General features: G+C 35.0%; 2 protein-coding genes across 9 annotated transcripts; one reads left to right on the top strand and one right to left on the bottom strand.

The window, feature by feature from the left end:
- Positions 1–7,758: 7,758 nt before the first annotated feature.
- Positions 7,759–8,499, bottom strand: LOC147492747 (scopoletin glucosyltransferase-like). The gene is made up of 2 exons (XM_086567632.1): positions 8,192–8,499; positions 7,759–8,093 (listed from the first exon to the last, which is right to left on the bottom strand). The coding sequence occupies exons 1-2, from the start codon at positions 8,493–8,495 to the stop codon at positions 7,759–7,761; spliced, it is 639 nt and encodes a 212-aa protein (XP_086423758.1). The 5' UTR covers positions 8,496–8,499.
- Positions 8,500–12,884: 4,385 nt separating this feature from the next.
- LOC147492748 (DEAD-box ATP-dependent RNA helicase 15-like) lies at positions 12,885–17,789 on the top strand. Of its 8 annotated transcripts, none has more exons than XM_086565657.1 (9): positions 12,885–13,008; positions 13,094–13,142; positions 13,255–13,314; positions 15,150–15,226; positions 15,779–15,951; positions 16,079–16,310; positions 16,441–16,559; positions 17,093–17,149; positions 17,262–17,529. In XM_086565657.1, the coding sequence occupies exons 5-9, from the start codon at positions 15,814–15,816 to the stop codon at positions 17,481–17,483; spliced, it is 768 nt and encodes a 255-aa protein (XP_086421783.1). In that variant the 5' UTR covers positions 12,885–13,008; positions 13,094–13,142; positions 13,255–13,314; positions 15,150–15,226; positions 15,779–15,813; the 3' UTR covers positions 17,484–17,529. The 8 variants fall into 8 exon arrangements, with proteins under 8 accessions (XP_086421783.1, XP_086421781.1, XP_086421782.1 ...); XM_086565653.1 differs by having other exon boundaries at positions 12,886–13,008; positions 15,653–15,951; XM_086565659.1 differs by lacking the exon at positions 13,255–13,314 and adding an exon at positions 17,693–17,789 and having other exon boundaries at positions 12,887–13,008; positions 15,653–15,951; positions 17,262–17,450.
- The last annotated feature ends 698 nt before the right edge of the window (positions 17,790–18,487 follow it).

An 18,487-nucleotide genomic window follows, 5' to 3' on the forward strand; every position in this document is an offset into this window, starting at 1 on the left:
AACCGTCTGGCGGCTACCTACGAATCTCCTTGTTTATTTAGGAGAGGCAAACCCTATTTTGCGTCGTTCCTAAGAGTGAATTCCTATGGTTTATATAGGAAGAGCTTTGAGAGTCCTAAGGTTAGGGTTAATCTCACCGCTTGTGAGTTCCCTTCCATCTTTGGACTCTGCCTTCCTATTAGGAATCCTCTCCTTATGGAAGTCTGAATCTAGACCATATGTTATTAGAGGCAGGTTTCCTTGTTGATCATAATATTCCATCGTATATGGGAAGATTATATCTAAAAGGTAACTCTTGAAGATATGTCATTACGATTCCTTCCTTATCATCAAAGATCGCCCTCTTCATTTTCCTTATGTTCAAGAACTGTCCATATCAGTTCCTAACGACTTGGAGAACTGTTATACTTAGAGGCGATTAATCACGTGCCTAACACATGCTTACTAAACACTCGTGATAAACACGAGATCACTTATTCATAAAACTAATCCGATGGCTCTCGTCTCATTCTGGACATCTATAGTCCTAGGTCACTTCCCATACACGTGTCATCTAATCAATGACGGGAAATCCCCCTTACACATGGAATATTGAGATCTCTTCATTTTCAGGTATTTGTGCATGGGCAACCATAGGCATTTCAATGAATTTGGGTATTTGCACATTTTTTTTATTTGTATATGGAGTTACAGCCTGTACTTGACTATTATTTGGACAAGATGTTTCCTCAGTTCTTTTCTTCATAGGAGCACTCTCTTTGGATCCTATAAGCCTACCATGCTTTTAGCGTGTAGTAGATTCATTTGCCGTTGATAAGCGCATTAATACTACATATAATTTACACCCATTTTATATTAGTTAGTCTCTTGAATTCAATTAATTTTATTTGAATTAGTGTGGTTTTGGTGATCACGCAGGTAATTGGATATTGAATCTAAAGTGTTATGGATTGATAGGATTGAGGAGATTTGGTCAAGCATTGATATATTGATATATTCCAGAACTGTCTTGCATGTAGAAGAAAATAATGCCCTATACGGCTTCTATATATAGCTTGGATTTCTGGATGGGGATTTTGGTTGGTCCTTAAGAATTAGAATTAGAAGTGAGGGGGGTTTTAAGTAGCCACATGAAATAGCCCCCAATGAAATCGTGGCTGTGTTTAAATGATCCAACGCTCACCATGTAAAGATGAAGCCCGCACCACCTGATCAGTCCTAAGAGCATCTCTAGATGGAGGCATCAACTGCATATTTGCCTCTACCATTCAGAATTTTGCCAAAAACCATCTCTAGGTGGAGATAAATGTTGAGGTATCAACTGTCTAGCCGCATCCGTGGAGGCAAATTTGTAGTTTCGGATGCGGATATGGCGCGACAGTGGTAGTGTCGCATGGGTTATTTTTCTATACTTTTGGAATGGTATGTGTGACACTCCCAACTGTTGGGCTACAGTGGTAATGTCACATGGAGTAGGTCCTACATGAAATTTGAGGTTCTGGTTTGCGTCCACCTAGAGTTGGTCATTGTTTGCAGATGCTTGCCTCAAATTTTGGCCTTAAACATGCAGTTGATGCCTCCACCACCTAGAGATGCTCTTAGATTCTTTTTTTCTCACTAATAGAAGCAAAAGTCCATTTCTTCCTACAACCAAATCGAACCAAAGTTTCTATTACCAACTGAACCACATAATCAATCGTCCATCCCAAACATCCAACACCACCTGATTACCACTTCCTATTCGATCTCTATTTCACAGAAACCCCACAAGAGAAAAAGACCGATAGTTTGCAATTTCTTATTCGATCAAATCTCAATTTTCTCGTAGCTTGGAGCTCGAATGGGACATCTCTAATTTCAATTAATAAGCACTACCGATACCCAAATCAAATCAAACTCATATATGTATATATATACCATTGAAAACCAAAAGTTAGGGATATCTTGGTAAAGCTCGAGCTATCGTACGACAGTGGAACAGATGAATTGGAGAATGAAAACACCACAGTAGGATTTTGGTTTTGTTAAATGGCTACATTTTCTTTATATTAGTTGTTCTATATACCATGTGTAACTAAACTCTAAGCTTGGGCTTAGATGAAGCCCTAGACTTGCATAGGTATTTTGAAGTTTAATTAGTTAACAGTTCTCTGGAATTGGATTATAATGCATAAGATGATTGAGTTTCTCAGATATTGATATGAGTACTTTCTTAATTATATCTTGCATGTTTAAAATTAATGTCTTGACTAATTAATAGTTAGGTTATTCTCCTGGCAATATCAACACATTATTTTTATCCTTTAACTGAGTCTGTGAAAGGTTGTGGTTTAAACAAACAATCTTTTATGGGATTCATAAGTTATGCTAAAATTCAATCAAAATAATTTTTAGAATTGTTAAAAATTACACAATCAAATCTTCAAGAAAGCAAATGTTACTTTTCATTCGTGTTACTCGTAATAAGAAGGAAACTTTACATTAAATAAACTAAGAAAATTTATAATGGTGTCTAGGGTGGATTCGAATGGCTTAATGTTTTCTCCATTGATAGCTTTAATCCAAATTTTATTGTTTTCATAGACACTAGTTAAATTAAATTTATTTAGTTAATAGTAATTCAAATTTCCATAAAAAAATATTGTTTGGACTATGTTAATTAAGTAACATTTTAACACTCAATTGTTCTAAATAACATTATTTGTGGGATTGACCTTGTATTTGCATACCTACTACAATAGAACTTGTGCGCTTGCGAGTATTACAATAGGGTTAAATAAGCCTATTAGGTTAGGTCGGTTTAATTTCCTATCAAGTTTTCGGCGCCGTTGTCGGAGAACATTAATTTTAGCCGACACATTCATGGTTACATTTACCATACTTCTAAACGCTTAGGCATTTTCTTTGCAACTTCTTGCAAGTGTGTATCATTCTCCTTATCCCACAGTCGCATTCATTGTTTGGATCCTTAATGAGACAGTAGACGTGATGCACGTTACTTCACATCGTTCCTTAGAGCAACAATTGCTTTTTTCCCCCTGACAACGGGAAGTCACTATCATTAAATAATTTACAATATACAAAACTTGTTGTAAAGACATCATCAGTCATAACCCAATTTACCATAGTTTGGGTCTAAAGTTAACAATTCTTGGTAATAGTCATGCAAGATTTAAAAATATTTACCACTTAGTAAATGCATCTCTAAGTACCTTGAAAAATCTAAATAAGCTACTAGTAGGGTGAATCATATAATTAAGACTATAAATGTCTTCATGCAATAAACTATTTAACTTATTCTAAACCTTTAGAAAATAAACAATTTAGTTATAAGTTACCAACAAGAGATACATATGTAATTCATGGTTAAATGAGCTTATGATTCCAAATAGATGTCCGCAAAAGTTGTTGTTGATCTACACAGTTTTTCCAGGATAACCAAACATCCATAAAACGCATATAATCTTTCTATCCCAACATTAGTTACTCACATTAGTGGTGTACTACAAACCTACCAAGTGGTTGGAGAATGTTTTATAATGTGACTTTTGGCTCCCAACATTAGATATGATTCGTAATATTTCTTTATTGCCATTTTCAAGTTTCAATGTTGTACCCACATATGCGTATATCCTTGAAACTTAGCAAGTTCTTCTCGAACTGTTTGAATATAATTCATTTTATACATGAGTTTGGGTACCATTCGGTAACAAGAGGTGGGTTTGTCTAGAGCATTCAAATGCAAGTGCTGGCCAACTATAGTTGACACTTATTTGTGGCAATCTTGAATTTACAAAACTTTATATAACACAATATAAAGAATGTCTTATACATTTAATCATATATTCCACAATGTGTTGATATCTCTTGTCATGCTTAACCGTAGCCAAGCCTAGGACCCACACATGGTGCCCTCATGAATCTCTCACCCAAGTTTGATGTTGTCATCCACAATATTATGCACCATACTAAAAAAAAGACTTTGGTGCTATAAGGAGTGAGAGCCCACTTATGGAGCGTAGCTTCTTTTCTACTTGTTAAGTTGTGGGACTAATCACAATTCGGTCCATACATCCCAAAAATCTCTACCTTATATCGAAATTGGGTCAGTACAAATGCGATTAAGCATCTTTGGCTATAATTTGAGTTACACAATACTACAAAATATAACTTACTGTAACTCATATGTAAATTAGCACTACAAGGTAACATATACTACGATGTCACATTATCAATATTGTAATAATTTTTTATTCGATTAACATATGAAACAATGTGAATTAACACTATAATATCACATATATTACAATGTGATTCTTAAAGAATATTCAACAATGAATACATTACATCTAATTCTCTTTTAAAATAACTATTAAGAATGCATGTTCATAGTGTTCAACTCAGAAAATACTTCAAAAACAATTATTTATACACTAAGTTCTAATCTAGCCGATAAAAAAAAAAGTTCCAATTTAGCCATATAGGATTAAGAATTTGAGTAAAATAATTAAACGTTTGGGATTATAAGGTTAGAACAATTTCTGGTTCTAAGTATATGTAAATTTCAAGTTCTTCATGGAAAACTTAATGAACTTCTGGTTATATTAAAAACTACAAGTTTAGTTCATGATTTTGGAACTTTGGGTTCTTGAAAACAAATATAAGATCTTTGAACTTCAGCTTCTAAAAAAAATAGATCCTGAAACTATATGTTCCTAGAAATTAGATCTTAGAACTTCAAGTTCCTAAAAATTGGATCTTAGAACTCCAGGCTAGGTTCCTAAAAAAATAGATTGTGTACCTTCGAGTTCCTAAAAATTGAATCTTGGAACTTCAGGTTCCTAAAAATTGAATCTTAAAACTTCAGATTCCTAAAAAAATTAGATTTTGGAACTCCGGGTTTCTAAAAATTGAATCTTGCTTGAATTTCAGGTTCCTAAAACAATAGATTTCGGAATTTCAGGTTCCAAATATATCGTAGAAATTTAGGATCTACATCATTGTTTAAGAGTATACATCAAAAGGACAAAAAGAAAATAAAAGAAAATTCAAATTAAAGTCATAGATCACGTATGAACAGTAACATTTTTTATTTTATGTTTCTAAAAATTTGATATGTTGTTACCTCATAAGTTACGCATCTACCATAAAATGTTCAGATAAATCCAACCATGAGAAGACCTCCATCAAAGCACAAAACCAAAACTGTTTTAGTAAAAAAATACTAGGTTAGTGTTGCTTTCGCATACCTTTGCTTTCGTGTAGTAGATGATAAGTATGTAGAAGAAGATAGTACTTAGTAGTTGATAACTCCTAGAGCCTTCATATTAATATTGTGTTACAAAAGAGAGAGAGAGAGAGAGAGAGAGCTTATTGATGTGTGTAAGTAGTGAATGAGAGGATGTTCTCTTTATATATAACTAGATAACCTCATCTCTAAGATACACATATTACAAGTATAGAAACATATGAGGAGGTGCCTTGTATGGACTCATTGGTGGGCATCTACATGAGGCCCACACCTTTCATAACAAAATATGGTTTTTCGATCATTAAATTTGTCCTAGTGGGTGATTTAAAAACTGGAGTGTCCATCTGGGTGATTCTAATCTGAAACCTTGTAAAGTTTTATCGTTGTCTAACTTTGTCGCATAACATGAAGGGAATGACCTTGTTGTCCATGGTACGATAGCCTAGATAAAAGTGTTGCCCACATTGATTTTGGATCCATCAATTGACCTAGTTCGATATCAGTTAATCACAATCCTCCAAACTTTCCAAGAGAAGAAGTTGGAACTTGGAAGAACCCTAATTCAGAAGCTTAATCTCTATCTTTGAAATTTCATGATATGCCTATATTCTGATACTACTTATCTGAAACTAGTATATAGCATGTGCCCACAACACTGTTTCAAATTAGGACCAAAAGAATCCCAACCAACTGAATGATAAAAGCTCAGCCCACAAAGCAATCATTGTTGACCAAATCAACAGTGATCCAGTACTCTTTCAAATTAACATTTTAAACTGCACCATATCTTATAAGACTTTGGATCTGCCATGTTATAACTTGTGAGAAACATTTGTAGCTGCCAGATGGAGCCATGCGGCCCCACACCAAGCCTTTTTATTAGATAGAAGATGTCAACATACCCGTTATCCTGCCATATATCCAGTGGCGGAGCCAGGGGGCCCAGGGTATGCCCCGGCTCACCCTGAATTTTGGATTTTGGCAGAAATATTTTTGGGTTGCTTTCTTTTATATTCATGAATTGCCTATTTTGCCCATGGATAAAGGCTTTAGTTTGCTGGGTCTAAAGGTGATTTGGTAATTTACATGTTAATTTGACTTGAGCTTCACCTGAAACCGGAAACACATGGTCCCTCTAAAGAATGAAAAGTAAATGCATAACACATGGGTCTCTCCAATTAATGAAAAGTAGAAGTGATATGATGAGTTTGGTCATTTTGCATGTTCTTTAAACTAAATTACTACAAAACATCTTGGCAGTTAGAATTTAGAACAAGTGAACTTTTCTTTGTTGCTGCATTACATAAGCTTATTTTGTCGTTAGAATTTAGAATAGCTGACATGACAAATTTACAAGTGAACTTGTCACACTCCAAATTTCTAGAAAATTAAAATAGGGAATTTTTTTCAAGATATAAATACAGTTTTTAAGACTTACCACCTGTCAAGTTTGCTAAAATGAATTCCCCCCCTAGTTCTTCACTATTTAGACTTCCCCCCCAAGACTCACAGCAGGACCGAGTCAACTGGTGTTGACTGTGATCTTACTGTTTGAGTTATGTGAAATGTCCTAAATACCCTTTTAGACCTAAAATTACCTAAATACACCCTTGACTAACCACACACGAAACACACATAAACTTTATTAGTAGTACCCCCCCCCCCCCCCCCCTCACTGTATTTACAAAAATTAGTACCCCATTGCCTTCCCAAGACCAAAGGAGGAGTTAGTGACACGTGTCCCCATCCTATCAAATCCATCCAACAGCTTAAACAAAAGGAGAGCTAATGACACGTGTCCCCATCCTATCAAGTTAATCCAATGGCATGAACAATTAATTAGATGATGAACAAACATGGTGGAGTTATACCATCATTTTTTTTAGAATTGTAGTTGCTAATCATGTATATACTTTTTTTCTATAAAAGAGAGATAAGAGGCAGAAACAGGGTCTATTCCGACAATCATTCAATAGAAATTAGTTCTTCTTATCCTACATTCTACTTTATACTTTAATTTATTAATTTAGGGTTAACTAGTATTACCCCCCTACTAGATGAGCCAATTAGGATTTCCCCCAACTAGATGGAGAAATTAGGGTCTCCCCCCTGAGTACACACAAAAAAACACGGTCAACCTAAGTTGACTTTTTTTTTTTTGTGTATTCAGGGGGGAGACCCTAATTTCCCCATCTAGTTAGGGTAAATCCTAATTGGCTCATCTAGTAGGGGGGGTAATACTAAAAGATCCATTAATTTATTTTGTATAGATTGTTTGTTGAGAAAAAAAAAATATCGACAAAACTCTATTGATCAATGTATACAAGATATCAATAACTCAAATGGTAGACCTCCGATTCCGAGCTTTTTAATATGCGTGGAACATGTTAATATTTTTCATTTCTAAGTTATTTTCTTGGTTTCTTTCTCCTATAACTCTGATAGCAATAAAGCACTTACAAATTCATAACTGTTTCTAAGTCAGTGCCAAGAAGTTCATATGTAATTTACATAATTGAGGTACTGGAGAGGGAAAACGAGTGCTTTGGGGATCGATCATTGGCCGGTGTAGAGCGTAGACAGAGAGGGGATAGAATTGAGCTTAAATTCGAACCAAATAGTGCAGAGCATAAACAGAGAGGAGATATATTATCTGAGAGACTGCCATTAAACATCTGTGACTTTGTCAGCTCTATTTGGTATGGAAGTCCAGGCACCACAAAGACTTTTGAACTGGATGTAACCTTCTTGTGAGGGGCATAACATTCAATATTTTCAATTAGATAGAGAGTTAAGTAGCTCGTTCCATGCAAATTAAACAAAGCATTTGTATTCCATATTTCTCAGCAACATTTGTTGTCCAAGGAAAGAATGCATCACTCACAATGCAATCGGGATGATGTTCTTGAAGCAGCTGCTCAAATGGTTGTTGAAGCATGCCAAGAGCCTTGAAGAAGCTCATGAGCATAGCAGGAGATGCCAGAGAACTCGTGCTTTCGCATCCTTCAGGTAACCCGGTTTCTACCGCAAGGAATGGGATCACTTGAAATTCAATATCTAGGCTAGCTTGTTTGTCTCCATCTATACTATCCCCAAAGCGAAGCGCGTTTAAAGGTGTGGTGATTATTGTAGACTTAGTACCAAGAGCAGCAAATTGTCTAGCTATATCTATGCATGGAATTATACGACCGTGAACCATGAGTGGAAAGAAGAAGATGTGAAGTTGTGAATCTTCAGGTGCCATGTCCTCCTCCTCCTCTTTGACAGATTTAATGTTAGCAAATCCCGTCTCCTTGTTTCTCCTCTCTCATGAGCTATTAATCAGATGAGAAGTGAGATTCACGAACATCTCCTCACTGCAAGGAATCGTAAGACCACCCATTGGATGATCATATCCAAACTCTTCCTCAGATTTACTTAGCAAGTCTTGGAATAAAGGTTGGTTCAAGTATGATATTGGAACCACGTAATGCTTATTCCTGATCTGGTTCTAACTTCTAACTCAATCAGGATGAAAAAAAATTAGTTAATGGTCACCATTATTTATCATCTATCTGTTGCGTGACATTGTGCGTTCTTGTACCTACCATTTGGAAGAATAGCTTTGGAAAGCCTTATTTGATTTAAATCGACAGTTACTGGTTTCAAGACAAACATTACAAACTGTTTCGTGTGTGGTTAGTCAAGGGGGTATTTAGGTAATTTTAGGTCTGAAAGGGTATTTAAGACATTTCACATAACTCAAATAGTAAGATCACAGTCAACACCAGTTGACTCGGTCCTGTTGTGAGTCTTGGGGGGGAAGTCTAAATAGTGAAGAACTAGGGGGGAAGTCATTTTAGCAAACTTGACAGGGGGTAAGTCTTAAAAACTGATATAAATATTCTCAATCGCCACCTTATTCAATCATCTGAAAACCCAGGGCAAAACGAAACCCTAATAACATATTATCAACCACGATATTAAAAATCTGAGATCAAATTTAAAACCAAAAGGAACAATCCTTTAATCACATTATTAAACTACAAAGAAACTACCCGACTCTATTATATCTGTCTCAAAATAAAACCGTACACTTCAGAAAAACTTAAGCCAGAAGACTCCAAGAGCAAATCCAAATCACGTATCTTTATCCACTGAACTCCATCATCTATGTTTCCAAAAACACACGCACGTTGCAAAACAAAGCAAACATGGGTCAGCAAATTGAATTTGCTGGTATGAGTAAGACTAAATATAAAAACAATATGTTCAATATTTCAAATAAAGGAATATACAATTACAATTATTTCAACTTGGAAGACAAGTTAGTTCCGTTTTCTCCAGAACGGCATTTAGTTTCTTCCCAAGTAAGATTTCACCCCAATATACAATTCCAAGAATCTCATATAATAGTACTCATCATTTCCACTTTCCAAAATAACTCACAACATAAATACCACTTACAATCCACTTAGTAAATGCACATATGATAACCTAATTAAATATGAGTTTGATACACCTTACCTTTAAGCCAGCACGTCGTCTTAGGGTAGGACAACGTCTCTGCACAAAAAGTTAATAAGTCCTACCCTCCTGCAAAACAAAGTTAGATTTCCCAAACGTAATCATTTATAGTATACATCTATTTCACTCTCACTGCAACTATCATGGGTATATATAATCTGGCATAATATATCGCCAATATTAACATTCATGTAACACCACCATATCCATTATATCATAATATATCACCAATATTAACTAACATTCATATCACACCACCATATCCATCATATCATAATATATCACCAATATTAACTAACATTCATATCACACCACCATATCCATCATATCACGCTAACCATATTCACATTCCTTCGTAAAAAATTATATGCATCATATCATAATATATCACCAATCATATCTAACAACTCGCTCATACTTAAAACCAATATTTTTCTTAAAACCACTCGTCTACTTATGAGAAGGAGAAAAATATCACAACCAGGGAGTACATTCATCCCTTGTGAGTATCAACTCACACAAACTACGTATATATTTATCATAAGAAATCATGTACATCATAATACATAAATATTCATATGCAATAACTCAGTCACACGTAAAATCAATATTTTACTTTGCTTAGTAATTATCTCGTTGACTCATTTATTAAAAGACACAGCCCAACCTTTAGTTCCTACTCCACGATTTGCACTTAACAAATTTGCCAAATCACACATATCCGTGTGCCTCACTCACACCGAGTACCACTACAAGACATATGTCCCAAGCGGGGATATCGCCTCCAGGAAACATATTTTCATCTTGTAAACTCATAACTTGTGAGTCACAGCCATCTCTGGGCTTTCCATACACATACACAAAGCCTCTTTTGGGCATAACAAAATATCATGTCATTCATGGCACATTCAATGAATACCTTGGATCATTCCCGCCACATTCAAGGAATACCCATCATAACACTAACAGGTCATTCATAGCACATTCAATGAATATCTTAGGTCATTCCCGCCACATTCAAGGAATACCTATCATAACACTAACAGGTCATTCATGACATATTCAATGAATACCTTAGGTCATTCCCGCCACATTCAAGGAATTCAGACCTACATTCTCGTACACTCAAGGAATACATCCCACCCGCAAGGCGAATGCCTTAGTTCCTCTCTAAGGCGGCTTTTCCCATGACATCATTAGTCATAAACACTTCCTTTTATTTCTTTTCATCAAAGAGGCGTGGAGAGATCTAAAGATGTGGGTGACACATTAAATTTTCACCGGACACTTTTACACCGGATTTTAACACTCAAGAGTTCTCATTTATTATAATATTTTCATTACAAAACAAACATTGTTTCAAACAATAGAATCGTTACTAAAGATTCCAAACACAATAACTAATCCACTCACCTCATTATCAATTATATAAATCATAGATATCAAAAGGTTCAATCAGGAATAACGTGTTAGTTAAATGTCTCGTGAATACATTTTAAACAACCACAATCACGTACACAATTAAGTACTAACATTGTACACATATAGTTATCACAATAACTAATAACTAATACATAATATATATAATATAGTGGCTGCACTTTTGCTCAAAGCTGCCTACGTATCCAAATCTTTCAAGATTGGAATCAAGCCTTCATAGTTCTTATCAGCCACATAGTCAAAGTCAAATAACAATAAGAATTCATGTTTTAAGATTGCACACTTCATTTCCCTTTTATTTCTCAATTATATATATATTAAACACAAACTTTAATGTAACATGTCATGTGATATAACATAAATATATACTAACATTTAGTGTATATGCAACAATTGTACTTGGAATATAATACAAATGTCAAATTAAGCAATCAAGATTCAAGACACTCGTATGTCTAAGTAAAATCATTTATCTCATTACAATAAGAAAAGTTAACTAGAGCTCTGCTAAAAAGAAAACATGGTAGGTTATCTAGGTAACTTGCCAAAACAATAACGTTTCCTATAGCCATCCAAATTATACACCACTTGATTATTTGAAGACTAGGATAGGTATACTTACTTTTTCATGTAGAACTCGAAGTCCCAATGTCATTCTATCTTTGAGTAAAAATAGTTCAAACTTGGTAAAAATCCTAATTTTTAGCAAACTAGATTTCTGATGGACTATCTTCTGAATGACACAACGCTTTCCACAGGTGTCCAAATGCATCGAGGTTTTTTTATTTGAAAAGCTAACACACAGAACTTACTTTCTTATGTTTTACAAAAATACTCAATCTCATTCTAAATGTTTGAAAACTAGGCTCGAACATAGTGTGCAGAAACTAATTTCTGACGCACTATTTTCTGCCAGTCAAACTTCCAGACACCAAAATTAATTTCACACGCCTTCGAATGCGATGAGGCCAATTGAAATAGAAAGCAGACCTCCAAATCTTACTTTTTCATGTTTTCATAAAAATCTAGTTCAACCTCTAACTAAATTAAAACTGGACTTGAACACAGTGTGCAGAAACTGATTTCTGACGCACTGTTCTCTGTCAACCAAACGTCCAGACATCATATCTACCACCACAGACCTCGAAATGCGACAAGGTCAATTAGGTTGGAAAAAAGACTCATAAAACTCACTTTTTCATGTTTTGGCGAGAGTTTGAATCTGACCCTAACTAGGTAAAAACTCGATTCCAAACCAGGCACAAATTCGGCCCAAAAACAAACTCTAACCCAAAGCCCATCTAAATTAATAGAATCCGGTTCACTCAAACTCAACAGACATGCACTACACCATAACACTGATTTTGCAACATATAGTAAAATTGATTGCTAACACTTATTCATCCGTTACAAAGTTTATCACACTTTTGTTCCGTTGGAAATGCTACCAACCGTTACATATTCTCAAGACAAATACTTGATTTTTTTCGTAACAATTACTTGATATTAAGTAACGGATAATTGAGTGTTGCCTATACAGAAAATAAAATAAAAAATGAAAACAATTGGAAGTGGGTGAAAATGTTTTCATTCTCACGTTTAGCTCTCAGACTCACACCCTTTCAGTAACAAAAAAGCGGCGAGATAAGTGATGAGAAAACCGCTGCCATCGCCGGCATTGTTCTTCCTTTTATATTTTTTTTTTTTTTTTTTTTTTTTTTTCATTTTCCCTTCTTTCTATTTTGTAACAGCAAAATAGAAAACACTTATCTCTTCGTTCCGAAATACCTCCACCGCGTTCTTCAATTCAGGTATCAAATTTCAAGTTCAATTTGCTTGAAGTTAGGAATCTAAACTTTGAAGCCTTGAAATAATTTTGTGTTCTTGTTTGTTTAGTTTCAAGTCGGGATTGAATCAAAGTTTGAAGCTTTAAATATCTTCTCAGGTAACTCTCGATCTCTAAAAATGCAAACTTTAATTGGTGTTATTGTTTTGGGGAATTTTGTAGTATGTTTAGTGTTGTTTCTTAGCATTGTACTATCACTGAGAAATTGTAGATACTCATGTGTCATGCCTTGCTTCTTACCTTAATTTGCTGGAAAACATCTCCTGATCAGGTAATTAAGTTGTTGAATAGTTATTTGAAATTATTTGCTAATGTGGGGTTATGTTTTGTGCGTACTAGATGTTTGATGATATGCTAGATTGGGCTTCCAATAGGCAGTATGGTGTTATTAGACAAGTTTTGCTGCTCCGAGTCAATATAATCTTGTTTTTGATAAGAAAATGATGCATGAGGAGCAGCCTCTTCAAGTTTATGTCTCTACTATATTTTTAGTGCAATTTCAAGTGCTTTTTATGTACCCATCTCTCAACTTGTGTGTGTTCCTGACTAGGTTTAAGATGCACGAGGAAAATTAACCCGAATACTAAAGATGCCAAATATGTTATGAATGTTAAGCAAATTGGAATCATAATTTATGTTTAATTATTAATCGTGTGCATGCTTGAAGGAATTTTTGGGAAAAGAAGGGAACATTTCTTTGGTATTGTTCTGTTTGTTGTCGGGCTTGGTGTCAAAGTCTCTCCGACTGATATCGAAGAGGGCATGCGTGTTGTTCTAGTTTGTCTCGTGTTCTAATTTTTTCAGATGAAGGGACATACACACTATTGAGTTAAAGGACACAATTTTAATCCAACAAGTGTTACACATTGCTAGAATTATTGAAGTTATTATATATTGGATAATTTTCTGCATGTTCTACTCAAAAACAAAAGGCTAACAATCGATAGAAAGTTTAAGCAAACACTTACACTAGTATGTTTTCAGAAGCTGGGTTATTTGCCATGTGTGAAATAGTGTAAAATAGTTTTGCCTTGGTGTGTTTTTATTTTGGCAAGCTTCTCTTGCAAAGTATTGATATGAAATTAATTGATTGGAATTTTTCTACGGTCAGTTGCCAAATGTTGAATGCTCAATTGCTTTGGTATTTTTTTCAAATCTTTATTTAAGTTGGTTTAATTTTATTTATATAATTTCCATGAATTTGAGTGACCCTCACCTTGTTCAATAGTCACTTGTTTCATGGAGGTGTGTCTCATTTTTAATATTGTTTTTTAGTAACCAGCACTGATATTGAGAATCAATCTTCCATTACACCTGAGTAGATTTTTGAAGTAACTTGGACAATTTTAAGCTATGGTAGCAAATCGGATTTACTTTGTTGGTAGCTTTTGTTTTATATATGTCGCACTGGATTTGCATTGGAAGGAAGGAAAAAGAGTTGGGGGGAGATTGTTAGATAAATCTAATTGGACTTTGTATTTCCCACTAAATTTAGGTCAACCAAATTTGTTAAACGAATGAATCAAAATCTTATAAGGAGTAACTAGTTGTGAACGAAAGTAGTTAGGTGGAACTTGATAAATGCCTTGAGCTTCAAGCAGAGGCACATAAAAAGATTAAAAGATAAAATTATTTGAGGACTTGGAGATTTAGTTTTGAGTTTTGACCATATCTTAAATCTATGAATGATAAAGCAAGATTGTCACTAATCTAGAAAACTGTCCACTTGTACTTGGTACAGTAAAAAAATCAGCTCAACTTGAGAAGGTGTTATAGAAAATAAGTAAGTTCTTGAGGGCTAGATATTATTATATCGTGATACATACAGGACACTGGACACTGGGTACTTCTTGAGGGCTAGATATTATTATATCGTGATACATACAGGACACTGGACACTGGATGATAATGCCATGTCCCTCCCTCTACATGCATTTGTTAACATATTTACTTATTCGTTGTCATAAATTCCTTGATTGACTTATATATTTGAAAGTGAACGCAAGTGTCATCTCAAGGGGAATGAACTAATTAAAAGACTTGATGGATTGATCTTTGTGTAATGTGCAATACCTACTTAATGCATTCAGTTCGCACTGTTTGCAGGATATATGTTAGTGGCGTCAAGTGGTCAATCATTAGGATGTAGACACCTCATTCAGGTCAAGCAACACTATCTTTTGGTAAGGCAGAAAATTTACTTGTGCAGTCAGTGTACAATTAACATGATAACTGGGTTATTGTTTTTTTTTTCAAAGTTTAAACTTGTGTTGGCAATTTTCTGTCGTCTTCAAACTACTAGTTTTTAAGTGGGCTGGGTGTTGGAGAGAGTTGTTGAACTCCGTCACTTTTGAAGCTATGTTGTGTCTTGGTTGGTGTATGAATCTTTTCCCTGTCCGTCTGTAGTTCCCCATTTTGTTTTTCATTCATCTAAATCTAGGAAAAAAAGATGCAGAAAGATTTACATTATACCCAACTGTACATGTTTATTTTGTTTCCTTATTTAGCTATTTTACATTTTAGTTCTATTCAAACTGAGAAAAGAAAAACAAGAAACTCTAAACTTATGTGGTCTTTTCTTAAGCTGTTTATTCTTTTATGCGTCACAGGTAATATACTATTTCCATATCTTGATTATCAAGGACAAACTGGTCCGGTAACCTTTCATTCAAAAGGATCCAGAAGGTAATTTGTGTTTACTGAGGAACGTTCACTCCGATTTTTTGGTTAATCAGTGCAACATGAATGCATCCCTCAAGCTATCCTGGGGATGGATGTCATCTGTCAAGCAAAGTCTGGTATGGGGAAAACAGCTGTGTTTGTTTTGTCAACGCTGCAGCAGATTGAACCGAGTGCTGGTCAAGTAGTTGTTCTTGTTCTATGCCATACACGGGAATTAGCTTACCAGGTATGTCTTTCTATCTGTGACTTGTTGGAACTTGAAAAGAAGTGTTTTGATGATAACTACATTCTTTTGCACCGTTTGTTGTGGGTGATGGTAACTTTTTACTTTTGATAATGGGCATTTGTGGCAGATTTGTCATGAGTTTGAGAGGTTCAGCACCTACTTACCTGATCTTAAGGTTGCTGTTTTTTATGGTGGTGTCCATATTAAAAATCATAAAGATCTATTAAAAAATGAGTACCCACATGTTGTTGTTGGAACCCCTGGGAGGATATTGGCACTGGCAAGAGAGAAGGACCTTCCTTTGAAGAATGTGAGACATTTTATCCTTGATGAATGTAACAAGATGCTGGAGTCACTCGGTAATTCTTTTTAATACTTTATAAGTCAGTTTTGACTCTCTAGTTTCTGGTTTTAACCTCTATGTAAATTATTTTGTTACATCTTTTTGTCTTGATTCCAGTTTGTTGTTGAATGTTTTAAATTATGCAGACATGCGGAAAGATGTGCAGGAGATTTTTAAGATGACTCCTCATGATAAGGAAGTCATGATGTTTTCTGCAACCCTTAGCAAGGAGATACGGCCAGTCTGCAAGATATTTATGCAAGACGTAATGTCCTTGAGCCAATACTTCTTTAACATGACCATTGTCCTTTTTTGTAATGCCATGTTTCTGCAACAAATCACATTAATGGACTTGGTGGTTTCAATATTTAATCTGGACAAACTTCAGCGTATCTTTAGTTGCTATTTCCTTTGGTACCTTAGGTTTTAATGTTGGTGCAAGGATCCAGAAATTGCTGCCTGGATTACCTTTTGTAATGTGATTAGGTTGTCTATTAACATTTATCTTGTCCAACTCATTCGTACTTGGGTGATCAGCATCTTACCTCGTTGATGTGGGCATCTGTCTTTAGCTTTCATCGTTCTAGTATTATGCCACTTTACCTTGCATTGTTGACTTTTTTGGGGAGTAGTAGGATATTTTTGGGTGAGATTCATTGAGAATGTGAGCATCTGTCTTTAAATTATTTGGATTGGGATATGAGTTGAAGATTTGTCAGTTCTTCATTGTTTTGGTACTCAAATCTATTAGCTTGAGGAAACGCTCCTAATTTTTTAAATATGAATGTTTGTCTTCAGCCAATGGAAATTTATGTAGATGATGAAGCCAAGCTGACCTTACACGGGCTTGTACAGGTATACATGAGACTTAAAATCTACATATTGATGTTTATGCTACTGTTAAGGCTGGTTGTGTCATAGTTATTTGTTTAGCGGATGAAATTTTTCTGCCAACATTTTTTATCAGCATTACATCAAACTAACTGAGGGAGAGAAGAATCGCAAGTTGAATGATCTCCTTGATGCATTGGATTTCAATCAAGTTGTCATCTTTATGAAGAGTGTGAGTGGAGCAGCAGAGTTGAACAAATTACTTGGGGAATGCATCTTTCCGTCAATTTGCATCCATTCTAGGATGCATGTCACAGGAAGAAAGGTTAGCACTTATATCTGTTTCTTTCTTTTCTGAGATATGTTGGACATCTACTTGCTATGAAGTCTGCCTGAACATGGTAAGTGAAACCACTGCTAGAAAAAAAAAAATCTCCAAATATTCTTTTCTCTCATGACTTTCCTGTTTGATTCTTTGGTAAGGTTTCAATGCATTCACTGTTTACTTTAGATATTAAGGTGTTAGGATGTCATAGTTATTTGCTAAAGTTTTTCCTCACTGTGTAGATTAACTGATTAAGACACTCCACTTGTAAGCTGTTACAACCTGTTTCAGAAGGTATTACCAAGGTGTTCTAGTGTTCTACAATGAATGAAGGAGCACGCTGAAGCAAGGGAGGCAAAAGGAACCTTAGGAATAGCCAGAGAGGCAGGAAAGGACGCATGTAGAATAGGGAATACATTCCAATACAGCTAAGGTAACCCTTTTCATATTTCCCTGTTGTTTGTTTGTTGGTGTGCTTGATCAATATGTCACTTTACGATGCCTTTTCACATTGTTGCTTTCTTTGTTAGTTGAAAGTGCATACAAGGTTAGAATAAAACAATTACAGACCCATTTTTTTTTATCCCTTCACTTTCACGCCAATAGCTTATACAAGCTACTTAAGAGAAATCAAAGTTTACTAATTAACCATCTATCCACCTTAAAAAAATTTATGACCTATCTCTTGTAAACACTAAAGTTAAGTGTGAAAATTCAAAATATGACCTAGGTGTGGCTATTGGGTTTTTTTTTATTCTTGCGACAAAGGCGAGATTGAGTTCCGTTGACTTAGTTTAATTAGTTTAGAGGTTAGTCTAGTCTTCTTCCCAAATAGCTAGTTTAAAATCATTTTGCAAGATGGGGTTTTGTTTTATTAGTTGGAACTTGTGTTTTTAGGTACGGTAAATGAACTATATTTAGTTTGAAATGTAAACTGTGAATCTCTTTCTTTTTTTTGAGTTTGAGCTTGTGCTCGAACTTGAATTTGAGCTTGTGCCTATATTAAGCTCGAAGTCAAGTTCGAGCTCGAAAGCATG

The sequence above is a fragment of the Coptis chinensis genome, chromosome 6 (assembly GCF_015680905.1).
Source record: "Coptis chinensis isolate HL-2020 chromosome 6, ASM1568090v1, whole genome shotgun sequence".
NCBI lineage: Eukaryota > Viridiplantae > Streptophyta > Magnoliopsida > Ranunculales > Ranunculaceae > Coptis > Coptis chinensis.